Source organism: Bos javanicus, chromosome 14, assembly GCF_032452875.1.
Source record: "Bos javanicus breed banteng chromosome 14, ARS-OSU_banteng_1.0, whole genome shotgun sequence".
NCBI classification, from domain to species: domain Eukaryota; kingdom Metazoa; phylum Chordata; class Mammalia; order Artiodactyla; family Bovidae; genus Bos; species Bos javanicus.
In genome coordinates, this window is record NC_083881.1 from 43,127,355 (window position 1) to 43,148,656 (window position 21,302).

The 21,302-nt window shown below is 46.1% G+C and overlaps 1 protein-coding gene across 1 annotated transcript; it reads right to left on the minus strand.

The window, feature by feature from the left end:
* Window positions 1–246: 246 nt before the first annotated feature.
* On the minus strand, window positions 247–4,435 carry HEY1 (hes related family bHLH transcription factor with YRPW motif 1). The gene is made up of 5 exons (XM_061439056.1): window positions 3,835–4,435; window positions 3,503–3,578; window positions 3,275–3,358; window positions 2,912–2,993; window positions 247–1,992 (listed from the first exon to the last, which is right to left on the minus strand). Exons 1-5 carry the CDS (start codon window positions 3,921–3,923, stop codon window positions 1,409–1,411), a joined length of 915 nt encoding a protein of 304 aa, XP_061295040.1. The 5' UTR covers window positions 3,924–4,435; the 3' UTR covers window positions 247–1,408.
* Window positions 4,436–21,302: the final 16,867 nt, after the last annotated feature.

A 21,302-nucleotide genomic window follows, 5' to 3' on the forward strand; every position in this document is an offset into this window, starting at 1 on the left:
GATTTGAAGTTTCTAGTCCATAGATCATCAGTTTAGGGCCCAATTATCTGACATAACAGCTAGAGCACTATATCCTCTTATGGGAGCCACACCAAAGCTCTACGTCATAATGAAGTCACCTTATCCAAAATCACAGAGACCAAGAATAATGAAATTATTAAACAGAAGAAAACTGATGACCAGGCAAAATGAAAATGAGGAATTTTATCTCAGTCAACAGAAAGAAAGGCTAAAGTAGGTAAGACATACAGGAGAAGAGTTTGTTCTTTTTTATTTAGTCACAACACATCAGTACAACAGAGGTCAAACCCAGTTCAGTGGAGGTCACTTAAACTATACCTGCTAAAGGAATAGACCTGTAAAATGATGCTTTTATAGCTCAAATCAAATTAAATAAACCAAATAGAAGGCAGCAAAGACCTTTTAAGTTATCTCAACAACCATATTTCCATGCGCCAAAAAGAAGAACACAACATAAACATTCCCAGTGAAAAGAAAACATGGCAGCTCTGGGAAGAATTAGGTTATGAATTTAACAGGTTCCACTGGACTATTCCATTGACCACTTGCACACCATGATCACTTATCCATGTTAACATCAGTGAACTTGAGATCTGTGAAATTAAAAATTCATTGCATTGCTTGAGGCTGATAAATGCAGACATATTCTATGCAACTGTCGTCTGTCCCTTCCTACCAACTCCAAACCCAGACCTCTCCTAGCCAAGCCAGAACTGTGAATCCTGGCAGACGACAGTGACTGGTCATTCAGATTCAGGGCCCCTAATGGTTTGTACATTCACCTCACTGCAGTAGGAGGCAGAGAATTAGCTAGTCTTTCTTGGATAAAGCTGATCATCTGATTTGTCAACGCTTTATTCAGAAATATAAAATTCAATACAGCCCGCCCCCCAAAGAATATCATTTATACAATACCTTACTTGTCAAAATATTAATAGCATCATGTTAACATTGAGCACAGTGGTTTGGAAAATTAATTCTAAAAAGAGACTGTAACTATACAAGGAGACAAACAGACTCAAAATACTAAATGTTAAAATCCCCAAAACTTTGGGACAAAAATGGGATCTTTCTTAGACAGGTTAACAAAGTAAATTAGGCACAGTACAAACCTATCACCAATTTGTGGGTTTATACTATTTCAATTTAATGTTTGGAACAAAATTTAACAACTAGTTTTTTTTTAAACTGCTAATACATGACATGATTAAAAAAACATTAAAAAAGAAAAAGTAAACCAACAAACCTTTCGTCTTTCAACAAAGTTTATCTGAAAGTGTACCTTTTTCCTTTTTATTTTACCGATGACTTTAAGGTGATGTTGGCAACAGCCCAGCTCAGCTGGGAATTTAAGCTTTCCCCTCCCTCATTCTACAGCATCAGTTCTTTAAAAAGCTCCAATCTCCGTCCCCCAAGGTCTATAGGGTTTGCCAAGGTTTGCTGCCTGCGTGGGTGCCGAAGGGCTCAGTGCATTGGGAGACAGTAAGTGAAAGGAGCCAAAAGAGAAGGGGAAGGCCGACAGGGAGGCCACGGAGGAGAGCAGGGGTGGAGAGAGTTTGGAGGCGGAGGTGACCACCGGGAGCACCGGTCCAAGGCCGCCGCTAGGGGGCGCTCGCAAAGCGGACGCCTCCGGATGTGCTGTGGCCAACCTGCCCTGGTGGTGGGATTCCGTGGGTGAGGCCGAGGTGCCAGTGTTCCCGTGGGTGCTCTGGGACAGTAGTAGGGGGTGCGCGACGTGCGGGTGATGTCCGAAGGCGCTCCCCCAGGGAATGTGTCCAAGGCCTGCGTGGGCGCCGCTCGCCGCTTCCCGCTGGGAGGCATAGTTGTTCAGATGTGAGACCAGGCGAACTCGAAGAGGGTCCGAGGCATCCAGTCCTTCAATGATGCTCAGGTAACGGGCGACTTCGGCCAGGCATTCCCGAAACCCCAAACTCCGATAGTCCATAGCAAGGGCGTGCGCGTCAAAATAGCCTGAGGAAACGAACAAAAGAAAGACCTCAGAGCTTCGCTCATTTCCCTCATTTCTTCGATCCCAAAGGCAGCCCTTCCTGGCAAATAGCTACATCCTTTAAGGAAGAAAAAAAAAAAAAGCACTCACGGGCTCTTCTCAAAGTCCAAATATTTGGGAGTCGACCAAAATCTTTGCATTAATCAACATAAGAAGTATGTGTTTGCTAATGCAAGTTCAAAGCCCAATTAGAAACTGCCAAGCAGAAACTGGAATTATACCATACCGGCAGATGAAACTAGGTTCATTCCTTTAATGTTTTCCCTCAACAACAACAAAAAACACATCAAGGACAGAAAAACCACAGAGTAGTGAAATTCATTAGACACACAGATGTAAGTTATCATCACGGAGCTTTTAGGCACTTGGTCCAGAGTAGAGCATTTTCCGGCTGGAGACAGACACACAGACCTCGGTCCCCCACCTTCCTTGGAGTTTTCTCTACTTCATCACAACAGGTTTCTTTCCTCAAGAGTCATGTGCCAGGTTATTCTTTAAGAATCTTGTATATGAAATTAAGACCATATATATTTTTTAAAAAGGGGCGGGGGGGGAGCTTTTTCTCCAAAAGGTTAATAAACAAATGTGGTTTGAGCTACCTGACCAGAGCTGTCACAAGTTTAGCTGTCACACATAATAGGTATTTTCCAAAAGAAGGTGCATAAGCTTAATTTGCAGAGGGCTGGGGTGATGAATTCACTGGAGAAAACCTATGTGCACGCGAAGGCACACCGACAGGCAACCCCCCACACAACACACCGTCCTCTCTCCACCCCCAAAGCGCACAGTAAAAATAAAGCAGCGACTGCACCAATCCTAGCCGCGGGTAGCTGATCACTCTGCCCCCAGACACGCAGACGCCCCACCGGACTAGAGACGTACCTTTCCCTCCTGAAGTGTGTAGCATTTTCAGGTGATCCACCGTCATCTGCAGGATCTCGGCTTTTTCTAGCTTGGCAGATCCCTACAAAAGGAAACAACAACAACAAAAACCTGATTTGGCACCTACTGCCTTTGGGGAACAACTTGAAATATATACGCATAGATGTGCTCTGTAAATCATAAAAGCATAGACAACAGCAAAATAAATTATCTTCGCAAAACATGTTGGAATCTGGATGAATTTATTTCCTTCTCACAAACGCGGTTATTTCCCAAGGCACGGGTGAGATTCAGATTAAGGAGCCGAAGGATTCTGAAGGCGTGGATAGCTACACCGAGAGAGCTACCTACTTTCTCCATTACCTGCTTCTCAAAAGCACTGGGTACCAGCCTCCTCAGCTCAGACAAACTGTTATTGATCCGGTCTCGTCGGCGCTTCTCAATAATCTGGAGAAAGCAGGCAAAACAACGGGAGACATTTACATTACGACTGTAAATTCTAAAGTGAAGAAAGGTGGTTCTTCCCGTTAATTAATAAAACAAACAGCCTCCCCCCACCCCAAAAAAAGGGTGCACTGTAAAGAGACTCACGCCTCTCCGTCTTTTCCTGGCCAAGATCTGTGAAGATGTAGTTGGGGACATGGAACCTAAAGCTGAACTCAAGTTCCTAAATGAAAAGGGGGAAAAAGAAACAAACAGGAATCGCCGTTAAGCGAGAGTAGGTGATCTGAGAGGTCGCCCCCACGCCCTACCCGTACTCAGATTTTTTAGGCAACTTGGGCTTGAAAGCACCTCCGGGTCGTTCACCCGGGGCGGAGGCCTGCCGGAGATGCGCGGAGGTCAGTGCAGGGCGCCGGCGTGCCCCGGGCCCTCGTGCGCTGTCACCGAGGCCAGCCGACGCTAGCCTCCCGCCGCCAACTCACCCATTCTCATCCGCACTCTCCTTTTCCACCTCGATGGTCTCGTCCAGCTCGCTTTCCGAGGAGCTGTACTCGGGGTGGGCTCGCTTCATGCTGGCTGAGCGGGGAATCTGGGGGAGGGTCGGCACGGCGGGCAGGGAGGAGTTAACTGAAGCGGCGCCTCTCCGCGCTCGACTGCTCGCGTTCCGCACACACTGGTCCGGCTCACGCTCTGCCTCCGGTTAAAACTCAACCATCCCTTTCCCACGCTGCGCCCCTTCCCAGGGCCCTGGGGAGGGCGGGGGAGTGGAGGGGGCGGACGAGGGGGCGGAGGGGCGGGGCGGTGGCTCCCGGGCAACAGCCTTCCCTCGGCCAATCCGGTTTCTAGCTCCTCTGATTGGCAGCCTCTCAGGAGAGGGGCGGGGGCGAGGCTGAGGCCGAGGGCTAACCCCAGGCCCGCCCTCCCCGCCCGCCCCTGCCTGGCGGCGGTGTGTCGGCTCCGCAGGGGCTCCACCGGGCCTCCGCTGGGGAGGAAGGAGGCGGCGCGGGCGGCGCAGGGCCGGCGGCGGGCAGGCGGGGGAGGCCGGGCCGGGACACCAGCCCGCCGTCGGCCGCGGCCCCGCCCCGCCCCGCGCGCCCCGATTGGCCTGGCCTCACGCCAGGGCCGCGCCTGTAGCGCCGCCGGTGAGCCGCACGCGCCGCGGGCCGTGGGAAAGTGCCGGCGCCGCGGCCGCCAGCCAATCCGGGCGACCGACGGCGGCGACGGCGGCCGCGCTGGCGGCGGCGGCGGCGGCGGCGGCGCTGGGCGTCCGCATGAATGGAGAAGAATGGGCAGGAGGGGGAGCGGGGCCGCGTGAGGGCGCGCCGGCGGGGGCTGGGCGGCCGCGGGCCAGGCCCCCCGTGTGAACCTGTAATCGGAGCCTGGGCGCCGGGCGGCCCCGGAAGCCGCCGCCCTGCGCAGCGGTAAATCTCGGCTGCCGGGCCGCGGGTGTCCGGCGGCAGGAGGCGCACGCCGCAGGCGAAGCCGGGCCCGAAGCACCTGGCCAGGCGGCGCGCCGGACGCCAGGCGGAGGGTGCGGGGCTCCAGGAGAGCGGCCGCCGGGGCGCCGTTCACTGTGGCCACTAGCCCGGGGCCCCGGACGCTTGCAGGGGAAGATGTGGTTTCGGGAAATGTTCTTTTTTCGGGTTTTGGAGCTGTGTCCTCACTAGCAGACGGACTAGCTTCCGCAGGGGCTTCCCAGCCTCCGAGATGGAATAAATTCCCCTGTGCATCTGGGATCCGGGGAAATGGAGCGCTTGTTTGCTGGGCCAATTGGGGCGGGGGGGTGGGGGGCGGGCAGGGGTGGACGGATGAGGGGGCAGCTGGGGCTATTCTTTTTTTTTTTTCAGGCGTTGGCGGCCAGATCCTGTCAGCGGGCGACAGGGTGGCGGGACTGTGAGCATTTGCGTCTGGGGCCGCCCTGGCTGCTGAGATTCACATCTCTGACCACCAGACACACACGCGCCCCCTGCACACCTCCTGCCTCGGGGGTGGCGTGGCGGGTCTGGGTGCTACGTGTAGTTCCCAGGCCTCAAGGAGATAGATGTTTTACGAATATATATTGTATATCTCGGACTGCTTCCTGATTTGTAGGAGGTTGTTCTGAATTTAGGAATCCAGGCATCTCTCTCCCCTGACAAAGGGGCAGAGCAGTACATATTCCTCTGAAGTCCACTCGGGGACTGCAGTCTTTCAGTGATGGACTGCCTGATACATATTGTTGAGCATGACAGAAACATTGTTACCTTTGCAAGTTGCTAGTCCGTTTCTCTCCCTCCTTAGTTTATTGATTTCAATACCCACATTTCAGACGCCACACACTCAGTGGCCTGAGCCTGATAGGGATCGGATGTTTTTCAGTCGCTCACCCTGACACGGTAAGCCACTTCCTGACTCTCACTGAACCTCGTATTCCACTAAACCTCTACCACCTCAAGCCCCTCCCTCAAGTCCTTCCCAGGTGCCTCTTTCTGCTTTCCTGTCTAGGCTGGGTCCTTCCATCAGCCAACTGGGATTTGTTGTTGCTGACCCACCAGGCACCCTTGGGCCCTGGTATTGCACCGGAGGCCACTTCTCAGCTGTTCTGCCCCACTCCAGCCCCCAAGCCCGCGGATAACCCCACTATTTCCTTTCTCAGCTCTTGGCTCAGGTGACAGAGCTCTCTAGGGTCTGCTACAATCACAGAAGTTCAGCCTCCGCAGTCTTAAGTCTATCAAGTCATTGCTACCGGCTGCTTCCCTCCCAGAACCTGGTGGTCCAGGCATAGGAAACCATCCACCCACTCCCCCCTGCCTTCCAGAAGTTTCTCTGACTTTCAGTTTCTTTCCCTGCCTTAGAAGTCAGTGTGTCCACTACCCACCCCCCCCCCCCCCCCCCCCCCCCCCCCCGCCTTCTGTGGTTCTGTAAATTTTCCCAGCCTCTGGAATCTACAAGTGAGTCAACCTTTCCTGCCTTGGCCCATTTAGGCCACTTTGTTGAGTCGTGGGCAAGCTGCAGATAGGTGGAGGGAGAGGAAAATACAAAGGGGTTGAGGATTCCTCACCCACATTGATACCTACACAAGATATTTCTCCCATACTCAGTATTACTTTTCAGTCAAAAGTGAGGTCTGGATTAAAATAATCATTTCCAGTGTGCTGAGCTTTGACTCTGGCACACTGACCCCCCTCTCCCCTGGAGCACAGCTGCCTAGCCTCTAGGGAAAGGGCCTTTTCCAAGGCAGGGGGTTGGAGGAGGGGTGATGGGAGTGTTGTTCTTTTATAACTCGTGGCTCCGGCAGTACCAGCCTCTTCCAGGTTGCATGCAGGCCCATTCCTTGCCTAGTCTGAGTCTGGGTTTAGTTAGTTATTTGTGTCCTGTAGGTTGCCTTTCTCTGTGTTTTCTTGGGAAGAGATGCCCTGGAATAGATGGGTACTCAAGATTTGGGAATTCACTCACAGGGCTAGGCTTGAGCCAGGCTTCTTCAGAGATGAACTCCTGAGACCTCCAGAGGAAAAGAGCTCAGCCTCAAATCACAACTCCAGCATTTCTATATGAAACAGGCTTAAGTTGAAATGGATACGCACACACTACTGTTCATGATGGATAACAGCAAGGACTTGCTGTATAGCACAGGGAATTCTACTCAGTGTTCTGTGATAACCTGTATGAGTATATGTGCTCAGTCTCGTCCAATTCTTTGCAACCCCATGGACCCCACCAGGCTCCTCTGTCCATGGGATTTCCAGGCAAGAATACTGAAGTGGGTTTCCCTTTCTTTCTCCAGGGGATCTTCCCAGTCCAGGGACTGAATCTGGGTCCTGCATTGGCAGGCAGGTTCTTTTACCACTGAGCCACTAGAGAACCCCATCTATATGAGAAAGGAATCTAAAAAAGAATAAATATATGTATATATATAACTGAATCACTGTGCTGTATGTTTGAAACTAACAACATTGTAAATGAACTAAAAATTATATATAACTGAATCACTTTACTATATGTCTGAAACTGACACAGCATTATAAATCAACTATACTCCAATTAAAAAAAAAAAAATATCACCACCGTGGGAATCAGTGGCTGAGTCCCACTGGAGAACTCCAGAGACTGCATAGGGAAAAAGGAGAGAAAGAGGCTTAAGGATAGCCAACTGTCCAGAAGGGACACAGCAGAAGCCAGGTGAGGAAACCACCCTGGAAGAAGCCATGAACCGTCAGTTAATCCACAGGGGCTTTAGCCACTATAGACATCCTTACTTTGATGTCCTCGGTGAGGCCCTTTCTCTGGCAATTTGCTGATGAGTGCAGGTGACTGAGAACAAACAGGTGTTGCGAATGGTGTGCAGGAGGGCCAGACTCCACCCACAGCCTCAAAAAGACAGGGGCTGCCTCACTTTGGGCTTTCAGACAAGTTGCTCTCTCCATTCTGAGGCAAAACGCCTTTGTTAAAATGACTTTTAGATGAAGTCAGCCAGTGTTTGAAACATCTAGGTCTTGTTTATTTATGCATTCACTTGACAAACTCGTATAAAGTCCCTCCTATGTGCTGGTCACTGAGCCAAGCTGGGAGCATTGGGTTGGGAAGCCACAGTCCCTATCAAGCTACTCATATGGATATGTGGGAAAGACGTATTCAGAACAATATCTTAGCTGCATGACTAAGTGGCCAGTTATTTAACCTCTTTAAGCCTCAGTTCTCTCTGTAAAATGGGAATATTAATAATTATTATTTTCCATTGTCACAAAGTCAATTATGTAAATCATTTTACATAGTGCTGAGCCATTAGTAGGCACTCAAATAGTAGCTGTTATTATTAACTATTAGTATACCTGATTTACCAATGAGTAAATAAACTCAGCACTGGGTTACCCCTCAGTTTTCTTCAGATACTCTGTTATACATCTAATGAGTAAATAAGCATCTAGTGTCTAGACATATTAAATAAAACTGGGGACTTCTCTGGTGGTCTAAGGGCTAACACTGCACTCCTAAGGCAGGGGGCCCAGGTTCGATCCTTGCTGAGGGAACTAGATCCCACATGCTGCAACTAAGACCTGGCACAATCAAATAGATCATAAGTGTCTCTGAAAATCAACTATACCCCAATATAAAATAAAAATTAAATTTAAAAAGAGTAGGAAGTAATATCCTTTTAAGATGATGAGAAAGTGCTTTTTCAAAAAGCACTAGATTATTTTGAGTAGAGCGAAAAAAAGAAGCATCTGCTATTCATTATTAGTGAAAGTTGTGCTTTTTGAGTGTCTTTCTAAGGAGCATCCCTTGAGTGTGCAGTGCTATGGGTTTGAGGACAAATAAGTCACGTACTTATGGAGCTCAGAGCTGGCTCCTTTGTGAGAACCCACCAAATCAGAAACCACAAAGCAGAGTCACCCCAAACCGTCAGACCCAAATTCTAAGTGCCAGTTTTCCTCTGGTCCCCACACTTCCCTCTTTTCTCTGGATGCCTGTCTCAGACGCCACACTGCCTTGTGGCATGTCATGCCACACAAAAATGCACTTCCACTCTCAACTCTCCTAATTGAGGTCAGATGTAAGACCCTCTGTGTTCGCCCTGAAGGAATGTTTAATTGGAATCCCATCAGACCGCAGTGTGGTACAGTGGGAGAGACAGAGGATTCCAAGTGTGGGTTTGAATCCTCCTTCCCTGGCTCTGTGACCTGGAGCCCATGACCACACCTCTGTCACCTCTCTCCTCTGAGCCTCACTTTCCTCATCTGTAAATTAAGAATTCTCATTCAGTGTTGGTTTTTGCCTTTCTGAAAGGTAAAATGAAACAAAGTATTTTGTAAAGATACTATATAAATGGTATGCCTTCTGCATATGAATTATAATGGTAATAACATGGGCTATTCCATCCAGTTTGACTGGACCCCTTAAGAGGAAGCTTCTGTAGGTTTTATTGCTCCTGTCAATGCATTCCTTCAAGATGGGCCACTCCATCTTTGAAAAAGAAAAGGATCTTTAAAATGCCAAAGTGCATTTCACAGAACATTAACCTTTCAAGATTCTCTGTAAATAAAAGAATCTGTTTTCATATACATTTGGGAAACTCTTGGCAATCTCAGGGTGCATGAGAGCATGCACAGTTCTGAGAAGTCCAAAGGAAAGAAGCCTCATTGTCATGTCTGACTCAGAACTACCCAAGTTCATCATCTTTTTTCACATAGCATCTGCTGATAGTCTACTAAAACAGCATCCCTAAAGAATAGACTTTAGGAAATTCTTTACTAGCATAAGGATGGATACACTTAGCTTTTGATTAAAGACCACTGACCCACAGAAAATTAAATTAAGCAGTGAAAAGCAACTTAACAAAAACTATTATTGAGTTCTGAATATAACTTTTGATTTAAAGTTCTTTGTTGACTAATCTGAGAACCCAGTTCCTTGAAAAAAAAATTTAAATAAACAGCAGACACTCACACAGTACTTATCATATGCCAGGCAGTTTTAAGAACTTCATATATCATTCATTGAACCCTCACAGTAAACCAAGGAGGAGGAATTACTGTTTTTTCCCTGTTTTAGAAGAAGCCCAGCAGAGACAAGCAGGAGATTTGCCCAAAGTCATATCTGAATCCCTGCTATTGGTTTGATTCTATGACACTTTTCAAGAGTGCTGTGCTGTGCTTAGTCGCTCAGTTGTGTCCAATTCTTTGTGACCCCACAGACTATAGTCTTCCAAGCTTTTCTGTCCTTGGGGGTTCTACAGGAAAGAAATACCAGAGTGGGTTGCCATGCCTTCCTCTAGGTGATCTTCCCAACCCAGGGATCGAACCTAGGTTTCCCAGATTCTTTACTGTCTGAGCCACCAGGGAAGCCCCCTAAAAGAGTAGTTTCCAGCATATTCTTTTCTCAATTAAAATGATGCAAGTAGTAATTTATAACATTTTCTCAAAATAATTCAAATACTAATTTGCAGTGTATTTTCAAAATTCAGTAATTCAATGAAACTTTTTGTTTTCATACTTTCAAGGTGAAAGTGAAAGGGAAGTCGCTCAGCCGTGTCTGACTCTTTGCGACCCCGTGGACTGTAGCCGACCAGGCTCCTTTGTCCATGGGATTCTCCAGGCAAGAACACTGGAATGGGTTGCCATTTCCTTCTCCAGGGCATCTTCTGGGCCCAGGGATCGAACCCAGGTCTCCCGCATTGCAGGCAGACTCTTTAACCTATGAGCCACCAGGGCAGACTCCACTTTAAAGGTAGTTCTGGATATAAATGCACACCAGGACCCAGAGACCCCACAGAGACTGAGCCAGAACTGTGTTTGAGTGTCTCCTTTGGAGGTATACAGGTCAGCAGTGGACTGCTCCAGGGGCAGGGGCTCTGGGTGCAGTAGACCTGGGTACAGCATAAGCCCTCTTGGAGGAGGTCGCCATTAACCCCACCATAGAGCCAACAGAACTTAAACACAGCTGGGGAAACATACTCTTGGAGGACAAAAACAAAAGCTTGTGGGCACCAGGACCCAGAAGAAAGGAGCAGTGACCCCATAAGAGACAGATCCAGACTTGCCCATGAGTGTACAGGAGTCTCAGGCGGAGGCATGGGTCGGTGGTGGCCTGCTGCAGTTGTCATTGAGTGTAGCAGTACATGCATGGGATCTTTTGAAGGAGGTCACCATTATCTTCATCACCTCCACCATAGTTTGGCCTCAGGTCAAACAATTGGGAGGGAACACAGCCCCTCCCATGAACAGAAAATTGGATTAAAGTTTTCCTGAGCGTGGCCCCGCCAATCAGAACAAGACCCAGTTTCCCCCTCAGTCAATCTCTCACATCAGGAAGCTTCCATAAGCCTCTTCTTCTCCATCAGAGGGCAGACAGAATGAAAACCACAATCACAGAAAACTAACCAATCTGATCACATGGGCCACAGCCTTGTCTAATTCAATGAAACTTTGATCCATGTCATGTAGGGCCACTCAAGACAGACGGGTCATGGTGGAGAGTTCTGACAAAACGTGCTCCACTGGAAAAGGGAATGGCAAACCACTTCAGTATTCTTGCCTTGAGAAGCCCATGAACAGTATGAAAAGGCAAAAAGATAGGACACTGAAAGATGAACTCCTCAGGTCGGTAGTTGCCCAATATACTATTGGAGATCAGTGGAGAAAGAATGAAGATGGAACCAAAGCAAAAACAACACCCAGTTAAAACAACACCCAGTTATGGATGTGAATGGTGATGGAAGTAAAGTCCGAAGCTACAAAGAGCAATATTGCATAGGAACCTGAAATGTTAGGTCCATGAATCAACACAAATTGCAAGTGGTCAAACAGGAGATGGCAAAAGTAAACATCAACGTTTTAGGAATCAGGGAACTAAAATGGACTGGAATGGGTGAATTTAACTCAGATGACCATTATATTTACTACTGCGGGCAGGAATCCCTTAGAAGAAATGGAATAGCCATCATGGTGAACAAAAGAGTTCGAAATGCAGTACTTGGATGCAATCTCAAAAACGACAGAATGATCTCTGTTCATTTCCAAGGCAAACCATTCAATATCACCATAATCCAAGCCTATGCCCCAACCAGTAATGCTGAAGAAGCTGAAGTTGAACGGTTCTATGAAGACCTACAAGACCTTTTAGAACTAACACCCCAAAAAAAAGATGTATGGCCCCATCACTTCATGGCAAATAGATGGGGAAACAATGGAAATAGTGAGAGACTTTATTTTGAAGGGCTCCAAAATCACTGCAGATGGTGACTGCAGCCATGAAATTAAAAGCAGAAACTAAAATAACATTATAAAGCAATTATCCTCCAATTAAAAAAAAAAAAGAAAGTACCACTGTGGTGGACACAACTTCCTAAGATCTTAACAGAAGGTATAATTGAATAAACTTTTCTTTTACCACATTAAAAACACTCTAGGGGCCTCCTTAGTGGTCCAGCATGATTAAGAATCCACCTTACAATGCAAGGGACACTGGTTCAATCCCTGGCCTGGGAAGATCCTGTACACTGAGTGCCAACTAAGCCCATGTGCCACAGCTATTGAGCCCACGCTCTGCAACTACTGAACCCTGAGTACCTAGAGCCCATGCTCAGCAACAAGAGAAGCCACCACAGTGAGAAGCCTGTGCACTGCATTGAAGAGCAGCCCCCACTCAATGCAGCTAGAGAAAGCCCGCATGCATCAGTGAAGACCCAGGACAACCAAAAAGTAATAATAATAATTAATTAATTAATTAAAAAAAATAGAAATACTCTCAAATATTTGGCTATTTTTGGCTGTTTGGATTTTTCTGTTTGCTGAATTGTATTCAGTAACAATAATGCATAGTAAATAGCATAAAATTAACATATTTTCCCACTGGAAAAAATAAATAATAGAAACAGAAACATGAATTGGCAGAATTTTTCATAGGGTTTAAACATATGCCCTAATTTATGACAAGCAGGATGTATTCAGCTTTGAAAACAGCTTGATTAGTTTTTGCTTATGTTTTATGACATGTCATTGCCTCGGTTCATACACAATTATCATTATACTTATTTTAAATGATTTTTTAAAGTTTTTAATCAAAGTACTCAAACTCCAAGTGCAGTTTTCTGAGAACCCACAGTTCTGAGATTAAAAACTTGTCCTCTGGAAAAATATATGATTCCTAGTAAATTTTCACACCCAGTTTTAATGTTTTTTTTTTTTTTAATGTTTTGTATGTGTTAAGCAAATCTTAAAATATTAAGGAATTTAAGTATTTCTTATAAAGGTGACCCTAACCAAAATTTCATTCTACTATCAGCCCACATTAAATTTTTACAGTACTTATTCAGACCATCTTTGTTTCTAAATTTTCTATTTAAAATACAAAAAACTTAACACATACACAAACTTATTCTTCTGGTACAAATTATTGCCAACATGCAACATTAATTGAGATTTTTTCCCCCTTGAAATCTGACTAGAAGAATTAAGTTTTAAATCAATGTTATCTAATTTTTAATATTGTGTGTGCTCAGTCACTCAGTCATGTCCAACTCTTTGCCACCCCATGGACTGTAACCTGCCAGGCTCCACTGTCCATGGAATTTTCCAGGCAAGAATAATGGAGGGGGTTGCCATTTCCTTCTCCAGGGGATCTTCCCAACACAGGGATTGAACCCAGGTCTCCTGCATCTCTTGCATTGTCGGGCAGATTCATTACCATTGACCCACCCGGGAAGCCCAATTTTTAATATTACCTTATTTTATTCTTTCCCTCCAATTCAATCCTTACTGATAAGTGACAGAGCTCTTATATGGAACAGCATATCTGGATTCCATTCTACTGAGTTCCTGCCAAGAACTACGGCTAGTAATTGTGGTGCAGAGAAAGGAAGTAGAGTGTTTTGCAAGAGAAATTCATTAACAGTTCTTTGGATTTTATCGTTGTGAACTTAGATCCCCTGAAAACACATGCAAGTGTGTGCACACACACAGGTTCTTGCTTTAAGTTGTTGAGCATTAAGAGTTTTCTACACAAGGCACCATATTATAGGCTGTAAATATTCTTCCTTCTGGAACTGGACACACAAAAACCTTAGAGAGAAACTAAAAGAGCACATCGTAGCGTTGTCTTTGTCAGCATTTTCTTTCTGCTTCTCCTTTATAGTCAGATTAACAGATAAGAAACCCACAAGTTCATCCATACTGTTCCCTAAGAGGAATTTTCATATTGCGTTCTCTGTTTATTCATGGAATCTGGGCTCTTGGACTCAACATTTTAAGTGTAAGAGAGAGAGAGAGTAAGAATATGCTGGTGGATGGTGAGTGAAGGAAGAATTGTGCAGGATGAAACACTCCAATGTCAGGGTCAAAAGCAACTTGCTGCCTTTATTCTCTATACCTGTATGTGTGGCATAAGTGGAGCTAGGAGAGGAAACATAAGAGGGTGTGATGGTTTGTGTCATTGTAAAGAAAAGAGGCCTCAGGTACAAGGAAACAGGGCGGGCGAGGGACGGTCCAGTGGAAAATGACTGCCGTGCCCACTAGAGCAAAGAAAAGTGAAATGGGATAGATGATCTAATTAGGTTCAGAAACTGAAGGTGGAGATTTTGAATTCTCCTATTACAAAGTTGAGGTGATACAAAATAATCCACACATATTAGAAAGAAATCCTGGAATTGGGAATCTTCTGGGAATGAACCAGGATTAAGGCTATGGTTTTAGGAAGGGGGGAAAAAAGGGAAAGAAATTCTGAAAGAACATTGAGCAGTACTTGGCGTGTCACTGGATGGAGATAATACTGCCCTGCCAGATAATGAGTTAAGAATCATTCCCAGATTTCCTGCTCAAGAAAGTGGTTCTCAACTTTTAGCATGCATTAAAGTTACCTGCATCACCGATGCAATGGACATGAACTTGAACAAACTCTGGGAGATGATAAAGGACAGGAAAACCCGGAGTGCTGCTGTCCATGGGGTCGCAAAGACTCGGACAGAACTTGGCGACTGAACAACAAAAACAAGGTTGTTCTGCTGCTGCTGATCCAAGGACTACACTCAAAGAGCCACTGTTTTAGAAGATCATTAGCCTTTGCTATAATAATAGAGAAACTTGGCTCTAAGAGAGGACAGCTGAGGAGAAAACAAGTCGCTTGGTTTCAAGTCTATCAAAAGATCATGATGAGATACACAGCATCCAGTATATATCTTTGAAATAGCCAGGGTCCTTCGGATGATAAGAACTTTGTATTTTTCTAATTAACTTAGAATATATATTAAACCCTGAAATGAAGTGATTTGAATTTGGGGGTCATTTTGCTGGTTATGGTAATGGTTTGATGTTTGTCTTAAGAAAGTCACTGCTTACTTGAGAAACCATGAATACTCAAAATAGGTTTACCATGGGAAGGGCTCCATAGAGAAGAAAGGAAACCATTGTTTCCCTGAAGTTAAATGAAATGTCCAGGCCTCTGAAGCACAAATAAATTAGCAAATAAAAATAAAAGCATAAAGAAGGTCATCCTTCAAATCCAAAGGCAAAATAACTAAAAACTAGGTGAACATTATGGTGGTAATAATAGAACTTAGTAATACATGTTAATTATATAAAAACAAAGTGTGTTCCTCCAGGGCCTACCGGTTTTGTATTGAGCTATGTGTGCTTAGTTGCTTAGTCCTATCCAACTCTTTGCAAACCCATGGACGGTAGCCCTTCAGGTTCCTTTGTCCATGGGGATTCTCCAGCCAAGAATACTAGAGTGGGTTGCCATGCCCTCCTCGAGGGGTCTCCTACATTTCAGGTGGATTCTTTACCAGCTGAGCCACCAGGGAAGCCCCTATTTAACTATGCCACTGCCAAGTTGCTTCAGTCATTTTCGACTCTGTGACCCCATAGACAGCAGCCCACCAGGCTCTGCCGTCCCTGGGATTCTCCAGGCAAGAACACTGGAGTGGGTTGCCATTTCCTTCTCCAATGCATGAAAGTGAAAAGTGAAAGTGAAGTCGCTCAGTCGTGTCTGACTCCTAGTGACCCCATGGACTGCAGCTTACCAGGCTCCTCCATCCATGGAATTTTCCAGGCGAGAGTACTCGAGTGGGTTGCCATACATATCCCAACTTCAGACCTAGAACTATGCTGTTTAGACGAATGGTTCTCAAACTTTTGTGAGCAGTGGAATCACATGGAGGGCTTCAAAAACACAGATTCTTGGGCACCACTTGCAGAATGTCTGACTCAGTAGATATAGCGTGGATGCAACCATGTGTGTGTGTATGTTAGTCACTCAGTCGTGTTTGATTGTCTCACCAACAAGGTTCCTCTGTTCATGGAATTCACGAGGCAGGAATACTGGAGTGGGTTGCCATTCTCTTATCCAGGGAATCTTCCTGACTCAGGGATCGAACCCAGGCCTGCCACATTGCAGGCAGATTCTTTACTGTCTGAGCCACCAGGGAAGCCTGCAACCATTTGTAGCCCAAGCAAATTTCCAGGTGAGGCCAATACTGCACATTCTGAACCACACTTTAAGAATCACTGGTTTAGATGTATAGTTTACAACTGGCCAGGTAGTATAATCATCGGGAAGTCTGTTTTAAAATCCCAGTTCTTATACTACACCCCAGATGACTAAAATCAGAATCCCTGGGGATGAAACCCAGGCATTTTGAAGTTCTGAGCTGATTCCAGTGTGGAGTCAAAGTGGAGAATTTCTAGCTAGACCTCAAACTTTAGCATACATTCAAATCAGTTGGAGACTTGTTAAACCACAGATTTCTGGTCCCTACTGGGCAGTTTCTAATTCACTAAATCTGGTTTGGGCCCAGGGCTATGCATTTCAATCAGTTTCCCAGGTGATGATGCTGTTGGTCTTGGAACCCTGCTTTGAGAACCACAGATCAGACCCCAACCTCAACTCTAGCTGCACTTTATCTATTGAGGGATCTGGTATAAAACATGAAGTTAACTACCGCCACTCCCCAAATAAACAATAAAAACCGGGCATGGGGATTTAATTCATTTAGGATGGCAAGCTTTTCGAGCTCTCCAAATGATTCTAAGGTGCAGCCCAAGACTGAGAATAACAGTCAAACCGAGCAAAGGTAAAGATGCAACAAATGCCTCACCTGAAATGTCTGCTGCTTGTCTGGCTACATATGGCCTCTTCCAACAGTATTCCAAGCATATTCCTGCTCTAATCATTATGTGCAATATAATATCTGTGCTTAAGAAAAATACTACATTTTTTAAATAAATGGAAGATTATAACAGTCATTTCTGAATTTGAGAAGTAACTAGGTTAGGCCAGGAGGGGATTCTCCCCCCTATCCTTCATTGCTATAAATACAATTTGCTGTCTGGAGTTTTTAACTGTAACATGGTAACCCACCCCTTTGGTGAGCTGCAGCTAGTCATGTAAACAGAAACATTATAACTGTTATTATAAAAGCAGTTTTCTATAAAGGAGAATTTATGCTTATATCTAAATAAACTTGAATCCTGATCAAACACCCTGGTTCCAGGAAAATAACTTTGGGTTTGGACAACACAAACCAGAGTAACGATTTGCTGCCAGTTGAAGTTTTTGAATACACAGGGTCATTTTTAATCACATAGTATGGGAATAACTGGTCTGCTGCAGACAGTAGAAGCTGAGATTTGGGAATAGGGTGGTGGGCGTGGGAAGTAACAGATGGACTCAGCACTAAACCGGAGCTTCCTTGGCCAGCTCTGAGCTCTATGCTCAGATCCATGTTCGTAAATAGTTACTTTCTACTTTAGTTGTCACCACAAACAGTGATACTATTATGTTTTAGCAGCTGATTGAGTAACTTACCATTCATGATCCTTCTGCAATATACTATGCAAGTCTAGTTATTAAACCCAGAAAGACTAGAAATTTAGCACTGGAAAAGCTTCACACCCACTAGAATGGTTGTAACAAAAAACTCAAACAATAGCAAATACTGGTGGGGATCTGAAGAGACTGACACCACCCAACATTGCCAGGTTGGAATTTACCACCCAATTTACCACTTTTGCAAACAGAGTGTTGGTTTTCTTAAAAGTTAAACATGAAGTGACCACACAGCTGAGCAATTCTGCTCCTGGGTATTTACCCAAGACCAAAAATAATAATAAAAATATTTAGGCAAAAAAGTTGAGTGTGAATGTAAAAGACGCTCAGGCAAAAACTTAAGTGTGGCTGTTTATAGCACTATTACACATAATGGCCAAAAAATGGAAGCAATCAAATGTCCATCAACTAATGAACAGATTAACAAAATGTATGTATAGTCCACGCAATGGAATATTATTCACCAATAAAAAGGGAAGTGTTAATATATGCTGCTGCTGCTAAGTTGCTTCAGTCGTTTCCAACTCTGTGCAATCCCAGAGACGGCAGCCCACCAGGGTCCTACGTCCCTGGGGTTCTCCAGGCAAGAACACTGGAGTGCCACTTCCTTCTCCAATGCATGAAAGTGAAAAGGGAAAGTGAAGTCGCTCAGTCGTGTCTGACTCCTAGTGACCCCATGGACTGCAGCCTACCAGGCTCCTCCGTCCATGGGATTTTCCAGGCAAGAGTACTGGAGTGGAGTGCCATTGCCTTCTCCGGTAATATATGCTACAACCTGACAAATCTTGAAAACATGCTAAATGAAAGAAAGCAGTCAGCAAAAATGATAGTATCTGATACCATTTAGATGAAATGTCTAGAAGAGCCAAATCTAGGAAAGAAAGTACATTAGAGCTGGAAAAGTGAGAAGGAGGGAGTAATACAAGGGGAGGTGAAAGCTATCGGGTACAGGGGTTTGGGGTTTTGTTGTTAAGAGGATGAAAGTGTTCTAAAACTGACTCTCGATGGTTGTATTTATCTGTGAATATACTAAAAACCACTGAATCATCCACTTCAAGTGGATGAATAGTATGGTATGTGAATTATATTTCAATAAAGGCGTTATCTATAGAAGGTAGTGCCCCAGGAAAGGACAGAAGCAAATTTGCAGCATCCTATCAAATAACCTTGGACAAGACCTCCCCGCGCATGCGCACGGAGCTACTTGGCGCTAGTAAAGGAGCGGGCGGCTCGGAGGCGCCAGCGCTGGGTCCTTGCTGTCTCCCTGCTGACACTGCACTGACGCCCCGGCGCAATCCCTCTGTAGTAGCTCGGGGAAAGGGCGGAGACCACTCGTCCGACGTAGAATAAAACCCCGAGCGCGTTCCCCGCGGCGCCAAGCCTCTGGCTGCAGATGTTGCGCGCGGTGCCTGGTCCCCACCTCGGGGGGCCGTGCGCTCCTAAGCGGGCGGGCCCCTAAGCTGTCGCAAGGAGGATGGCTGACGAGCGTCTTTCTTCCCAGCCTCTTTCCCAACAAAGGGTAACTGACCTCCCGCGTGATCTGGTCGGAGCGAAGGTTCCCTAAACACGTTTCCCGCTATTGTGCGCAGATGCTCAGAGAACGCAAAGGAGCAGCAGGACGCACCGGAGGGACGCGGGACAGGGAGGCCCCGGTGGCTCCCTCCTGGGGCGGCCGGGGCCTCGCCCGCAGCGGAAGGCGGGGGGTGGGGTGGAGGTTGGGGGTGTGCGGGGAGACTTGGGAGGGTTGTGGGGGAGGGGAGCTGTAATTGCGGCGCAGCCCTGGTTCCCACGCTCCTATTGTTGGCGACTTTGTTTCCAATTCCCATCACGTGTGCTAATTAGTTAGAGCTGCTGGCTGGCTGGGAGGCGTGTGGCCGTCCTAAAAGCAGCAAGATCACTTCTGTGGGGAGTCGGGCAGGCTGAAAGCTACACGGGGCTTCTTTCTCCTCTGAGCCTCCTTCTCTGCCTCTCGGGAGGGTGGGAGTGGGAAGGGAAGGGGAAGAAATGTAGATTGTGGGATAAATGCCACTGAGTGGCAATGGCAACCAAGGGCGCGGGGAGTGGGGGGTGGGCTGTAAGGGCGGGAATATTGGAAGAAGCAGGATTAAAAGAGAAATTCTCATTAAAGTTCTAACTTGATTAGGAAATGCCTTACAGAATCCCTTCCACAATTTTGTTCAGTGAGTCTTTTCCAGATGGGATCATTGAGGAGAGGTATTTCATTCAAACAAACAAAATGTGTTTCCACACTCGGAATAAGGCAAGCACTTGCATCTCTATATATAATGGGAGAGGGGAGGAGGAGAAGAGGGAAATGCAGTGAGTCAGTGCCTCGTGGAAGCCTTTGAGTTTCATGCACTTGGGTGCCAAGCTTTTAGAAGGGGCTCAGGCATTTGTCAGAGACCATTAACAGAGGACCGTAGTCAGCTTGACAAAATACATGGGCCCAATTTTTTTTTTTTTACTTACTTTCTCTGTTCTTTGGCTTTTTGTTGGGTTATAAGATTAGTAACGTTTCCATTCTCACAATGGAAGTTCCCACCCTGAAGATACAAGATTATCCATACTTCTCTATAAATAAGAGGAAAGCTGGCTTTCATAAGAACTCATCGCATAGCCATGTATGCTGTAGCAAAAGGAAGAAGGTTCTGCCCTTGCCTTGGAAAGCAGCAGAGCCGTGGAGGAAGATCAAGGGTGACTTCATTCATCCAGCAAGGATGTTTCGAGCATCTCCTGTTGCCAGGCACTTGGCAGGAGGCGGAGATGGAGAGATGAAACACCCAGAACCTGTCTTTAAGTCACTTATAAATCTAGTTGAGGAGACAGATAAGTATGTAAACCGATAATTAAAGAGTGACTCAGAAGTGGAGGTCTGCATTGGGAACTGTGAGGGCCAGAGGAGGGGCGCCAGAGCCCAGCAGGGGGATTGGGAAGACTTCCTAGAGAAGGAATGATTCATCTGACATTTCAAAGACAAATAACAAGTGGTCAAGGGAGGAAGGGAAAAAGGGCATTCTGGAAACAGGTAACAGGAGGTTCAAAAGGCCTATAGATCTTGATGGAGTATGAGGTGCTTTGCAAACCCGTGTCCTGCATCCCACAACTGTATAACACAGGGATGGAGGGGAAGATCATAAAAAGTCTTGTTGAGGCATTCAGACTTTATCCTAAATGCAAAAAGATTTAAGGAAAAGATGAAGATCATCACATATGTCATTTAGAAAGATAACTCAGGTAGTTGCTCGGAGAATGGATTGAAGGGGCTCAGATTGGAGGCAGGGAGTGGAGGCTGAGAGCTAAGTAAGAGACTGCAATGAGGAACCAGATGGGGAAATGGTCCAGATTCAAGAGCTATTTGGAAGATGAAACCGAAAGAACATGGGGACCAAACATTAGTACTTAGGCACTTAGCAGCAGCAGCAGCAGCAGCAGCAGCTTAGCAGCAGCAGTAAACTGCTAGAAAGAGTCTGGGATAACTCCAGGCTTCTGTCTTCACCTGGAAGAGTGATGGTGGGATTCACTGGGACAGGCAACTTGGAGAACAAAGAACAGGCTTGAAATGGAATGATATGATGGGTTGAGTTGGGGCCATGTTGTCAGTGACTGTGGGGCATCCAAGTAGTGATACCCAAGAGGCAGGTGTGTATATGGCTCT

Bases quoted from the DNA above. Each gene is read 5' to 3' on its own strand.
- HEY1 (XM_061439056.1), bottom strand. From the start codon at position 3,923: ATGAAGCGAGCCCACCCCGAGTACAGCTCCTCGGAAAGCGAGCTGGAC. The intron at 3,359-3,502 runs GTGAGTCTCTTT...TGCTTTCTCCAG, and splicing joins CCAGGAAAAGACGGAGAGGC to ATTATTGAGAAGCGCCGACG. The intron at 1,993-2,911 runs GTACGTCTCTAG...TCGTTTCCTCAG, and splicing joins ACACACTTCAGGAGGGAAAG to GCTATTTTGACGCGCACGCC.